Source organism: Aotus nancymaae, unplaced genomic scaffold (assembly GCF_030222135.1).
Source record: "Aotus nancymaae isolate 86718 unplaced genomic scaffold, 86718_ANA_hifiasm-v0.15.2.pri h1tg000008l, whole genome shotgun sequence".
Lineage (NCBI taxonomy): Eukaryota > Metazoa > Chordata > Mammalia > Primates > Aotidae > Aotus > Aotus nancymaae.
In genome coordinates, this window is record NW_026988419.1 from 36,048,749 (window position 1) to 36,062,321 (window position 13,573).

The following is a 13,573-nucleotide window of genomic DNA, read 5'->3' on the forward strand; positions in this document are numbered from 1 at the left end:
AGAAGAGGATCCGGCAGGCCTAGACGCTCCAAGGTACCAGCGGGCGCCGGTCACTGAGTGGCCCCCAACCCCTCCCGCCGGGCCCAACAAAAGAGGGCCGTCCAGGCTCCCCGTACGTCTCAGACAGGCCCGGGTCTGCCGGCCTTGAGGCCACGCGGGACTCACCATGACTCCCTCAGCCTCAGACTCGTACTCCGGTCTGGCGCACCGCGGCAAGCAGAGACCCGCGATACTGCCCTCGCGACACGTGAAAAGGCCGCCCAGCGCGCAGGCGCGCTCGCCCCAGCCCCGGCCGCTGGCCCGTCGCCCCTCCCCGCGAGAGAGGGCGGTCGCTCTGAAGCGCGCCGCGATTCGCCCCGAGGGCCCTGCGCAGGTCGCTGACGCGAGGACAGGGAGGCGGAAGGAAAGAGGAGCTGTTTCTAGGCTTTTCTAGGCGACCAGCCGAGGTGAAAGAACTCTCTCTTCATCCCCCTCCCGGAAATGACGCGATTTGACCCTTGACCCATAAGGAGCGCGGCACTTTCCGGAAAGTTCTGGAACCTAACGCGGCCCGGGAACTAGCCTAAGCCGGCGGGAGAGGCTGAGTGCGCTGGCCCACACTGCGCGGGTAGGGAGGGGCGGGGCTCGCGCGCCGGGCGTGCAGATTGCAGGGCCCCGGCAGACGGGAAGGGGGTGGGAGCCTCCTGCACACGCGGTGCTGCGGGGCGGGGGGAGACGGGGAGGGAGGGGACACGCGCTCATTGCCGTGTGCGCCCAGCATTCTGTCCCTCACTCGCCGCAGACGACCTGCTTTTCCGCGCGCACGCCCTGCCGCCGCCCCGCAGGTACGAGGCCGTCCCGCGCCTCCTCTCCACGGCGCCTGCGACCCCCCCGAGCGGGCCTTCCTCTGTTGCGTTCCTGCCGGAGGGTGCTGGCGACGACAGCCTGCACTTCTGCGCCGCAGGCCCAGGCCCGCGCCATGCGATTCCATCACGTGCGACCGGATCTTAGACCCCGGCTGGGCGCAGGAGGGACAGCTTTGATGGGGATGGAATTTAGGGGACTGTAACCACTTAGGCCCGCTGGTGCAGCCTGCGCCTGGCTGACTTCAGGGAACCGGCGAGGGTGGTGTCCGCGAAGGAACCGCTTTTTTCTCCCCGCAGGCAGCTGGGTTACTGCGCTTCCACTCTTGACCTTGTTGGGGGCGTTCGGAAAGAGAAACACGTGGGCTCGCGCGGAATGGGCCTGGCTGCCGCCCCCAGCCTCGTGGCATTGCAGGCTGCTCTGATACAGCGTAGCCCTGGGTGGCTACATGGAGACACTTTGCTCAGCGGCTTTTTGCACCGTCAGGAATACTTTTAACTTCACTGGTCACTCGGATTTGTAACTTGCCTTTCTCCGGCTGACTGGGTTTCTTAGGGGCCACCGTTGGAATGGGTCTGCCCTCAAGGCCGTTTTCACGGTGAAAGATTAACTCGTTTTGGGCATGCAGGGATAGGTGGCCGTGGGGAAGGAGCTGCATGTGCTTTGTGCTAGTGCTATAGGTCAGGCACCGGGGCGGCCTCTTTAGCTTGCGCTAGTGGCTGATGTTCGTAGCTGCGGCGCCTTCCGTCGTCCAGGCGTAGAGGCTGGCGGAGGTCAGCCAGGCTCAACATCTCAGGTTGTTTTCTCTGTTGCACAGGTGTGCAGCAGAGCACCACGGGTGGTAGTACTGATTATCTATTTGCTTCCATCCCCAGAAATGCTTCGGTTACCCACTGTCTTTCGCCAGATGAGACCGGTTTCCAGGGTCCTGGCTCCTCATCTCACTCGGGCTTACGCCAAAGATGTAAAATTTGGTGCCGATGCCCGAGCCTTAATGCTTCAAGGTGTAGACCTTTTAGCCGATGCCGTAGCTGTTACAATGGGGCCAAAGGTATCAGTGTATTTATTTATTTTATTCTAATTACAGTATTATTAATAGCGTTTTACTCACAAATAGTCGCACTGAACTATAGAACAGTACTTTCGTATCTGTTTTTGAGATAACTCAGTTTACATGTAAGAGTTATGAAGTATTGGTTAACCTTTGTTTTCTTAGACATGATTTTAAAGCTTAAAGTGCTTCAGCCAGATTTTCAAAACTATTTTGTACAATGCGTGATGTAATCGGGTAGTAACTCATAGCTCAAGGTGGATTCTTAAACTCGAGGTAGAATTTTGCTCGCCTAAGTTAAAATTCGGATCCTTTCCCAGTAGTTCATGCCAAGTATAGAGGAAAGAGTTTATCTCCCATAATAGCTCAGGTATGTGCTTGTAGGTGTTTTTGTTTGCTTGTTTATTGTAAAATGTACACAACATAAAATTATCTTTAAGTGTGCACTTTGGGGACATTAATTACATTTATGTGGTGCAATCATCGCTACCATCCATCTCCAAAAATTGTAACTTTGTGCTCATTAAACAGTAGCTTCCCGTTCTCTCCTCCATCTATCGGTTTTCTGCTGTTCTTTTGTTCCAAAGCATATTTAAAATTAGTCTCATTTAATAGGGTTAATATTTTGAGGAGGCCTTTGAAGTGGTGTGCAGTGAAGTGGTGTTCATTTCAGTCTGAAGACAGTTCAGATATTAAGTGATCCAAATAACTGCATAAAATACAACATTTACACGCCTTACAAATGGGAAGTAACAACTTTAGTTCAAATCCAAAAGGTGGTCAATAACTATTTGTGCCATGGTTGAGGTTTTATGTTGAGTGAACCTGGAAGAGCACACTGCTTGCCTTGATGGTCACATTACTTTCAAAAATAACAGGCACTAACCAAAACTTAATATCCTAAATTACCTAATTCGAAATTATGCTCTTGGCAGAGAAACAGATCATTTTGTCTGTTGACAAAGAATATTGATAAACTTGCCCTTGAGATTAATGCTGCAAGACTGGTTAAAAATGACACAACTTACGTTGATACTTTTAAGTAGTTGCTTTATTATGAAAACTGCTCATTTTTTAACATGTAAATAATCCTTAGGGTGTGTGTGGCCCTGTAACTTTTTTTTTCTTCTAGGGAAGAACAGTGATTATTGAGCAAAGCTGGGGAAGTCCCAAAGTAACAAAAGACGGTGTGACTGTTGCAAAGTCAATTGACTTAAAGGATAAATATAAAAATATTGGAGCTAAACTTGTTCAAGATGTTGCCAATAACACAAATGAAGAGGCTGGGGATGGCACTACCACAGCTACTGTACTGGCACGCTCTATTGCCAAGGAAGGCTTCGAGAAGATTAGCAAAGGTGCTAATCCAGTGGAAATCAGACGAGGTAGGAATGTCTATTGTCACTGCAGTGTTCTAAACTTCAGTATGCTTTAAGGCATTAATTCCTTGGACCTAAGGAAAGCGTTTATTACTTTAGGAAATTGATCCTTCTCTCATTCCTCCTCTTGGCCTAGAGAAATCTTAAGCTGGGTTTTCCTTTAGTAAGTAGTGATTGAATGCCTGGCTGTGTGGTGGGTACTGTTAGGTAATTTTGATGTTTTACTTAGTTGATTTCTTTTGTTTTTAGGGACAGTCTTGCTCTGTAGTCCAAGCTAGACTGCACTGGCACAGTCATAGTTCACTGTAACCTCGAACTCAAGCAATCCTCCTGCCTCAGCCTCCAAGTTGCTGAGACTGCAGGCATTCACCACCATTCCTGGCTAATTTTTAGTTTAGTTTTGTAGAAAGTAAGACTAAACTGAATCAGAAAGTAAGGTTTTCCACAATTTATTTTTTCTTAGCACACACTGTGTTATTGGTTTGTGTTTTGTTAGTGCTTGTAACTGGAGTGTAAATTTGCTCCTCAGCATGAGCTTCATGGCAGTATGAAGCTCATGAATTTTAGTCCCATCTTTGTCATTTATTAGCTGTGTGCTAAGACTTGGTTTTCCTATCACTAGAATTTCTATGTATATCTAGAGTATGTTAGGGTTCAAACCTGGAACCCTCTTGAGAGTCAAGGGGGCGGTGCTATTGATAATTTTTTTTGTCAGAATTGGCATACTGACGTATTACTACATTACTAATTTATCATTACCTCATCTATTTCAATGTTTATGGGTCAAGTGAATACACTGCACTAACAGCAGTTTTACTGTAAATCACTAACAGATAGATATTAAGGTTAATTAAGAGGACTTCCCAACGCCTTGCATTGGATTTTTTTTTAAGTATATTTCTCAAACAGGAGAGCTAGCACTATTCCCAGTTAAGCAAAATGAGACTGTTAAAACTAATGTAAAACAAATATTTTGTTAGTTCATAATACATACTAAATTAAGTGAAAGAATTTCAAATAATAGTCACAACAAATTCCTATCATTTAAGAACTATACTTCTTGTTGAAAGTAAGGGAGTGTTAACCATTTTGGTCCTTTTTTTTTCATTATCTGACAGACATGAAAAGTGTCAGGGACCCTATTGGAAATGGGCAGCATGATTGGGTTAGGAATGATTTGCATAGGATGAGTTCAGTGGAGAGACTCTTGAAACTATACACATCTACCTTGTTTTAGTCCAAGCACATGCCTGTAGTACCAGCTACATGGGAAGCTGAGGTGGGAGGATCGCTTGAGCCCAGGATTTCAAGACCGGCTTGGGCAACATACGAGACCTTATCTACAAAAATAAAATAAGCTGAGCATGGTGCCTTAAGCCTGTGGGCTCAGCTACTTCCTTGAGCCCAGTATGTCAAGGCTGCAGTGAGCCATGATCTGCGCAGCTCCAGCCTGGGCGACAGAGCAAGAGCCTGTCTCAAAAAAAATTTTTTTTGTTTGTTTTGTTTTGTTTTTTTTGAGACGGAGTTTTGCTCTTGTTACCCAGGCTGGAGTGCAATGGCGTGATCTCGGCTCACCACAACCTCCGCCTCCTGGGTTCAGGCAATTCTCCTGCCTCAGCCTCCCGAGTAGCTGGGATTACAGGCACGCGCCACCATGCCCAGCTAATTTTTTGTATTAGTAGAGACGGGGTTTCACCATGTTGACCAGGATGGTCTCGATCTCTTGACCTCGTGATCCACCCGCCTCAAAAAAAATTTTTTTTAAGTCATTAAAATATTTGTCATGAATCTCAAGATTTCTACTTGACATAGAAGCCATGAGAGAAATAAGCATTGTAATGACATGTATTGTTGAACTAGGTGTGATGTTAGCTGTTGATGCTGTAATTGTCGAACTTAAAAAGCAGTCTAAACCTGTGACCACCCCTGAAGAAATTGCACAGGTAAGGACTTAATATGTTACACTTTAAAAAAAAAAAAATTAATGGCATGTGTGATTTTTTTTTTTCTTGATCACACCAATGTCAGAATAACAATATTACCCAATCATCAGTATTAGACTCATTTTTTTCTTACTGCTAAAATATTTGAAAAGAATTTTGACCATAATGATTGTCATTTAGTTCTACATGGCTGTAAAATGGATTTGTATGATTGTGAAAATGTTCTTAGCCATTGTCAAAGGTGCATTAAGTTTCGTCAGTTTGTAATACCAGATTTGCCATGTATAAAGATAAGTCAGCATTTTAAAACATATTGTTAAAAGAATAGTTTTATATATCATATTCCTCAAAACAGTGTAGTCAAATAATGAATCAAAAAAGAGCAAAGAACCAGTACTTCATGAAAACTACCATGTCGTAAATTCCCCTTTTCTCCCTAGGATGTAAGTGTCAGTTTGGAAGTTACTAAGAAAAGATGAGGGAACTGACTGAGGACACTAGCCTTACTTTTTAATTCAACTTGACTATTTCAGGTTGCTACAATTTCTGCAAATGGAGACAAAGAAATTGGGAATATCATCTCTGATGCAATGAAAAAGGTTGGAAGAAAAGGTGTCATCACAGTAAAGGCAAGTGTGTTCGTGTTTTTACAAATAGTTTGAGTTATCTGATGATCAAAACTGAATTTTCCAAGTAGAAAAATTCTATGTGGTTTAAATACAGTGCGGTTTCATTTCTTTATTTGTGGTCTCAGCACACGTATAGAACAAAGTGCTTACTGTGTTTTACGTGAATTAGGCTTTGCTTTGTGAAATGAATCCATCCTAACTTAAATATCGTCTAGCCATAAGAATTATTTAAATAAGCACTTCTGGGATTTTTGCAGAAGTGAAATTGGATATCCTGGGTTTTTTCATACTCTAGCCTATATCCCTTATGACCAGAGGGGTCTATTTTTATTAATCTGGCCTGTAATTTCACGTTTTGTGTTCAGTGAAATCTGTATACCTAATTCTTTGTCTTTTCATAGGATGGAAAAACACTGAATGATGAATTAGAAATTATTGAAGGCATGAAGTTTGATCGAGGCTATATTTCTCCATACTTTATTAATACATCAAAAGGTAAGAACAAATCTTTTAGACAGAGTCATTCTCTGTTGCCCAGGCTGGAGTACAGAGATGCAATCTTGGCTCACCGCAACCTCTACCTCCCGGGTTAAAGCGATTCTCATGCCTTAGCCTCCCAAGTAGCTGGGATTATAGGCGAATGTCACCATGCTCAGCTAATTTTTGTATTTTTAGTAGAGATGGAGTTTCACCATGTTGGCCAGGCTGGTCTCTCTAACTCCTGACTTCAGGCAATATGCCCACCTCAGCCTCCCAAAGTGCTGGGATTACAGGCATGAGCTACTGTGCCCGGCTACTTTTTGTATTTTTAATAGAGACAGGGTTTAGCCATGTTGGCCAGGCTAGTCTTGAATGCCTGGCCTCAAGTGATTTCCCTGTTTTGGCCTCCTGAAATTTTTTAAATATACTTTCCTAACGTGTGTCAAACTATGGGTGTTAGTTGGTGTCATCCTCTAAAAAAATAAATGTGTGTATTCCAAAAGTTAATGCATATGAGAAATGAAGGAAGAAAACAAACTCACTGGTCACTTTTTTTTTTTTTTTTTTTTGAGACAGAGTCTTGCTCTGTTGCCAGGCACCAGACTGGAGTGCAATGGCACAATCTCAGCTCACTGTAGTCTCCGCCTCCTGGGTTCAAGCAATTCTCCTGCCCCAGCCTCCCGAGTAGCTGGGACTACAGGCGTGCGCCACCACACCCAGCTAATTTTTGTATTTTTTAGTAGAGACGGGGTTTCACCATGTTGACTAGGATGGTCTCGATCTCCCGACCTCGTGATCCACCCGCCTCGGCCTCCCAAAGTGCTGGGATTACAGGCGTGAGCCACCGCACCTGGCCTGGTCACTTTTTAAGTGTGTTGGAACCTTGGTTTAGCTTTTCATTTAAATACATTGCAGTCATTTTGTGTATTTTTGAAATCGTCGTTATTTTTACAGGTCAGAAATGTGAATTCCAGGATGCCTATGTTCTGTTGAGTGAAAAGAAAATTTCTAGTGTCCAGTCCATTGTACCTGCTCTTGAAATTGCCAATGCTCACCGTAAGCCTTTGGTCATAATCGCTGAAGACGTTGATGGAGAAGCTCTAAGTACACTTGTCTTGAATAGGTAATAGGCAGTGGTATTTGATGATTTGTATTTCTGGATGAAAGAATCATTTGTATTGCTGTTTGCAGTCTCCATTATGTGTACCTCCACATTTGATCTACTTGGGTTTGTATCTAGAATTGTATTTGTGTAAATCAGGTATGCTCTGTGTATCCTCATGATTGTGTTTTTAAATGGGACTCCCCAGTCTTTACTGTTCTGCTCAGCTTTCTCATAGAATAGACTAATTTAGCCCATTGGTACCTTTCTGTATTTTGCAAGTGTTTACAGTTGTTTTGAAGGTATGTAACTGAATCTTGTTTTTTTTGTTTTGAGACAGTCTCACTCTGTCGCCCTGGCTGGAGTGCAGTGGCTCAATCTTGGCTCAAGCCTCCTGGGTTCAAGTTAGAATCTTGTTTTTTTTTTGTTTTGTTTTGTTTTGTTTTTAAGGTTTTTCTGGTTAAAAATATATACTTTTTCAGAATATTATTTTGGCTGGAACAGGGAAGTAAACAACTAACATTCTAAACAACTCAGATCGGCCAGGTGGGTGGATCACGCGAGATCAGCCTGGCTAACATAGTGAAACCCCGTCTCTACTAAAAATACAAATATTAGCACGGCATGGTGGCCCGAGCCTGTAATCCCAGCTACTCAGAGGCTGAGGCAGGAGAATCACTTGAACCCGGGAGGCGGAGGTTGCAGAGAGCTGATGTGCCTCTGCACTCCAGCCTGGGCAACAAAGCGAGACTCTGTCTCTAAATAAATAACTCAGACATAAGTGTATTTCGCTATCAAATATTTTTATTTATTTTGAGGGACAGACTGTCACCCGGGCTGGGCTATGGTGGCACGATCATAGCTCCCTGCAGCCTTGAACTCCTGGGGTCAAGCAGTCTTCCTACCTCAGCCTCCCAAGTAGCTGGGACTACACTTGCATGACCACACTTGGCTGATTTTTAAATTTTTCTTCAGAGACAAGGTCTCAGTATGTTGCCTAGGCTAGTCTTAAACTATTGGTGAATCTTAAGTGATTCTCCCACCTCAGCCTCCCAAAGTGCTGGGATTACAGGCATGAGCCACTACCCCTGGCTGTGATCAAGTGTTTGTTCTTCCTTATCTGAAAATTGAAGTATGTCAGAAGCAAGACTATTCTCTCCGTTTTGCTATAGTAGAAATGCATACATTAGCAGGTATGTTTTAGACATTACACATGTTGATCTGACCCAAAAGCTCTAATGAGCCTCCTTACCCTGGAATGTTTTTCTTAGCTTGGATTTGCTTTTTTGGAGGAATTAAAGATTTGAAGACATGAGGCCAGAAAAAAACAAGCCTACAGAGTTTTCATTAGGCCATTTTATTGCTAGTTGAGAAATGGGATATCCAGTTTACTTGACCTAGAGCTTATTCCTCTAACTTTTATTTGGGTCCTTAATAAAATAGACGAGCTGTCTTAAAGTTTGAACATTTCCTTCTGTTTCACAATCTGCTTTCAACTGGAAATTTATTTAGTAATTATTGTTTTTTACCATTCATAATAGTTAATACTGTATCCTATAACTTACTGGGATATGATTTTTGATCCTGGGTCCAGCTATTCAACTGGATGTAAGGCCAGCAGTTTATTTTTTTTATTTTTTGAGATGGAGTCTTGATCTGTCACCCAGGCTGCAATGCAGTGGCACGATCTTGGCTCATTGGGTTCAAGCGATTCTTCTGCCTCAGCCTCCGGAATAGGTGGGATTACAGGCGCCTGCCACCACACCTGTCTAAGTTTTATATTTTTAGTAGAGACAGTGTTTCTCCATGTTGGCCAGACTGGTCTTGAACTCCTGATCTTGTGATCTACCCGCCTCAGCCTCCCAAAGTGCTGGGATTACAGGCGTGAACCACCACGTCTGGCCAGGCCAACAGTTTATTAAGAAGGTAAACAGATAAGGATTAATACAAAATAGATTAATATATAAGTATATTACACACTTAAAAGTATTGATTAATGGAAAATAGTCTTAACTGTCTCAGTTCTTTCCTGTCTTAATTTGATCAAAAGCTGCTAGGAAGGAAAAACAAAAAAGGGGGCTGGGAGTCTGAAGTAATCTAAGTAGTAACAGAGCTTGAGAGGAATTAAACAGATAGGCATTTTTACTTCATTTAAATCTTATTATCAACAATTCTTAACAGGCTAAAGGTTGGTCTTCAGGTTGTGGCGGTCAAGGCTCCAGGGTTTGGTGACAATAGAAAGAACCAACTTAAAGATATGGCTATTGCTACTGGTGGTGCAGTAAGTAAAATAAATGTGATAATGGTTTGCTGAATGTTTATTAGATACTACTGCTGTCTGTTTCTGTTGGCTCTTTGGGAGGTAGGGGTTGGATTAAGTTCCCTTTAATTTGCCGTGAGTCTGGCCTAAGAATGGGCTTTTTGACAGATCTGTAGGGCTGGGGTTTTTTTGTTGGTTTGTTTTGGAGACAGGCTGTCTTGATCTGTCACCCAGGCTAGAATGCAGTGGCATGATCTTTACTCACTGCAACCTTTACCTCCTACAAGTGATCCTCCTGTCTCAGCCTCCCAAGTAACTGAGACTATAGGTGCAGTACCATGCCCCGCTAATTTTTGTATTTTTGGTAGAGTTGGGTCTCACTGTGTTGCCTAGGCTGGTCTCAAACTCCTAGGCTCAAGCAATATGCCTGCCTCTGCTTTCCAAAGTGCTGGAATTACAGGCCTGAGCCATCGAGCCCAGCCTGACTGAATCTGTTTTTAGTTTTGAAAGATAGAGGTGTGTGCTAGAAATGATGTAGGACTCATGAGTCAAGGACTAGTCCTGGTTCTACCAGAAAGTGTGACCTTGGAGTTTTTTTCTCAAATAAGGCTAATAACTACCAGAGTTGAGAATTGAGAAGTTGGAAATGCAGTGAAAGACTATACTCAAGTCTTGTTCTAGAGTAACCGTGATCTTTTTCAAAGAAATACAGTATTTCAAGAAGATTCTTTTGCATGGTATATTAATAAACAGCATAATGGCAGAAACTATAACCTACAATTGGTTTACATTTAAATCTTTTTGTAGGTGTTTGGAGAAGAGGGATTGTCCCTAAATCTTGAAGACGTTCAGCCTCATGACTTAGGAAAAGTTGGAGAGGTCATTGTGACCAAAGATGATGCCATGCTCTTAAAAGGAAAAGGTGAGAAGGCTCAAATTGAAAAACGTATTCAAGAAATCATTGAGCAGCTAGATGTCACAACTAGTGAATATGAAAAGGAAAAACTGAATGAACGGCTGGCAAAACTTTCAGATGGAGTAGCTGTGCTGAAGGTAAGATTCGTTATATGAATAAGTTTCTTGGGTTCTGAGTCCAAGAATGATTTTGCTTCTGTAGTATTCCCTAGTGTACCATGGAACTTAACAAATATTTGAGGAATTAACTTCATTTTGGATTTTTTTTTTTTGAGACAGAGTCTCGCTCTGTCACCTAGGCTGTAATGCAGTGATGTAATCTCGGCTCACTGCAACCTCAGCCTCCTGGATTCAAGTGAATCTCCTGCCTCAGCCTCCCAAGTAGGTGGGATTACAGGTGCTTGCCACTGTGCCTGGCTAATTTTTGTATTTTTAGTGAAGACAGGGTTTTATCATGTTTGTCCAGGCTGGTCTGAAACTCAAGTGATCCGTTTTCCTCAGCCTCCCAAAGTGGTAGGATTACAGGTGTGAGCCACCATGCTCACCCCAGAATTGTTTTTTAAGTAAACTGCTTTTAAATGACTTGTCAGTTAGCATCTTGAATGAAGAGGCCATACTAACTGGAATTCTTTTCGTCTTTAGGTTGGTGGGACAAGTGATGTTGAAGTGAATGAAAAGAAAGACAGAGTTACAGATGCCCTTAATGCTACAAGAGCTGCTGTTGAAGAAGGCATTGTTTTGGGAGGGGGTTGTGCCCTGCTTCGGTGCATTCCAGCCTTAGACTCATTGACTCCAGCTAATGAAGATCAAAAAATTGGTAGGTAAAAAGTTACCTTTTAAATGAGTTGGTGGTCTGATTTTAGTTTTTCTGTTAGAATAATAATGCACTAACAGTCCCCTAAATGAAACAGCACTTCCATTTCCTGAATAACAGAAGTAGAATGGTGCTAATGTCAGAGCTAAACATGCATCACATTTTTTTCAGGGGAAATGATTTGACCTGTAGGATTGGGATTTTCCTACATCAGTATCCTCACAAATTATAAATGTGTTACAATAATTACAAATGAATGTATTGAAATTTTGCTGAAATTTATTTTCTTTGTAGGTATAGAAATTATTAAAAGAACACTCAAAATTCCAGCAATGACCATTGCTAAGAATGCTGGTGTCGAAGGATCTTTGATAGTTGAGAAAATTATGCAAAGTTCCTCAGAAGTTGGTTATGATGCTATGGCTGGAGATTTTGTGAATATGGTGGAAAAAGGGATTATTGACCCAACAAAGGTAAATAGTTGAACACTTTCTAAAAATTCTTTTGTTGTTCATTTTGTTAGTATATCCCCACATCCCAAATCTTTGTCACAAAAAAATAGTCTAATAGCAGTAGCAACAGCAGTAGCACTTATGCCTATCAACAATTCTCATGTAAATCTCCAGCACTTAAATATGTATGTATGTATGTTTTGGCGATAGGGTCTGATTCTGTCTCCTAGGCTGGAGTACATTGGTGTAATCTCAGCTCACTGTAACCTCCACCTCCCAGGTTCAAGCTGTTTTCCTGCCTCAGCCTCCGAAATAGCTGGGATTACAAGTATGTGCCACCATGCCTGGCTAATTTTTGTGTTTTTAGTAGAAACAGGGTTTCACCATGTTGGGTCAGGCTGGTCTGGAACTCCTAACCTCAAGTGATCCACCTGCCTCAGCCTCCCAAAGCACTGGGATTACAGAAGTTTTCTTTTCTGTTCTGTTCTTTTTTAGACGGAGTTTCGCTGTGTCACCTAGGCTGGAGTGCAATGGCACGGTCTTGGCTCACTGCAACCTCCACCTCCTAGGTTCAAGCAATTCTCTGCCTTAGCCTCCCGACTAGCTGGGATTACAGGCTTGTGCTACCATGCCTGGCTAATTTTTGTGTTTTTAGTAAGAGACAGGGTTTCACCATCTTGGGTGGGTTTCACCACCTGCCTTGGCCTCCCAAAGTGCTGAGATTACAGGCGTGAACCACTGCGCCCGCCGGCCAGAAATTTTCAGTAAGTCTTGTCATATTTTACTAAGGGAAAACTAATGTTTAATTAAATTTTTTTCTAGGTTGTGAGAACTGCTTTATTGGATGCTGCTGGTGTGGCCTCTCTGTTAACTACAGCAGAAGTTGTTGTCACAGAAATTCCTAAAGAAGAGAAGGACCCTGGAATGGGTGCAATGGGTGGAATGGGAGGTGGTATGGGAGGTGGCATGTTCTAACTCCTAGAATAGTGCTTTACCTTTATTAATGAACTGTGACAGGAAGCCCAAGGCAGTGTTCCTCACCAATAACTTCAGAGAAGTCAGTTGGAGAAAATGAAGAAAAGGCTGGCTGATGTTTAAGACATCACTATAACCATCAGTTACTGGTTTCAGTTGACAAAATACATAATGGTTTATTGCTGTCATTGTCCATGCCTACAGATAATTTATTTTGTATTTTTGAATAAAAAGACATTTGTACATTCCTGATACTGGGTTCAAGAGCCATGTACCAATGTACTGCTTTCAGCTTAAATCACTGAGGCATTTTTACTACTATTCTGTTAAAATCAGGATTTTAGTGCTTGCCACCGCCAGATGAGAAGTTAGGCAGCCTTTCTGTGGAGAGTGAGAATAATTGTGTACAAAGTAGAGAAATATCCAAATGTGACAACCTTTGTGTAATAAAAATTTGTTTAAAGTTAATTGTGTTAGCCTTTCCATTATCTAGAAGCTAATGAAAAATGAAAGTCAGTTGAGGCTGGGTGTGGTGGCTCACGCCTGTAATCCAAGCACTTTGGAGGCCAAGGCGGGTGGATTACCTGAGGTTGGGAGTTCAAGACCAGTCTGACCAACATGGTGAAACCCCGTCTTAAAAAAAAAGAAAGCCAGTTGAAGGGGCAGGGTGGCATGTTTGTAAGACATCCTACCTATGATATTTTCATGTTTCTCTTTGTTGCAAACTGAA

General features: G+C 42.8%; 1 protein-coding gene across 2 annotated transcripts; it reads left to right on the plus strand.

Annotated features, from left to right (window-relative positions):
• The first annotated feature begins 331 nt into the window (after positions 1–331).
• HSPD1 (heat shock protein family D (Hsp60) member 1) lies at positions 332–13,095 on the plus strand. 2 transcript variants are annotated; one of them, XM_021667739.2, is made up of 12 exons: positions 332–446; positions 1,719–1,894; positions 3,027–3,279; positions 5,134–5,216; positions 5,750–5,845; positions 6,247–6,340; positions 7,280–7,448; positions 9,609–9,708; positions 10,495–10,740; positions 11,245–11,419; positions 11,711–11,889; positions 12,691–13,095. In XM_021667739.2, exons 2-12 carry the CDS (start codon positions 1,721–1,723, stop codon positions 12,841–12,843), a joined length of 1,722 nt encoding a protein of 573 aa, XP_021523414.1. In that variant the 5' UTR covers positions 332–446; positions 1,719–1,720; the 3' UTR covers positions 12,844–13,095. The 2 variants fall into 2 exon arrangements, with proteins under 2 accessions (XP_021523414.1, XP_021523405.1); XM_021667730.2 differs by lacking the exon at positions 332–446 and adding an exon at positions 715–824.
• Positions 13,096–13,573: the final 478 nt, after the last annotated feature.

Coding starts and splice junctions, on each gene's coding strand:
- HSPD1 (XM_021667739.2), top strand. CDS start 1,721: ATGCTTCGGTTACCCACTGTCTTTCGCCAGATGAGACCGGTTTCCAGG. Junction 6,341..7,279: donor CTTTATTAATACATCAAAAG/GTAAGAACAAAT, acceptor TTATTTTTACAG/GTCAGAAATGTGAATTCCAG. Junction 7,449..9,608: donor AGTACACTTGTCTTGAATAG/GTAATAGGCAGT, acceptor AATTCTTAACAG/GCTAAAGGTTGGTCTTCAGG.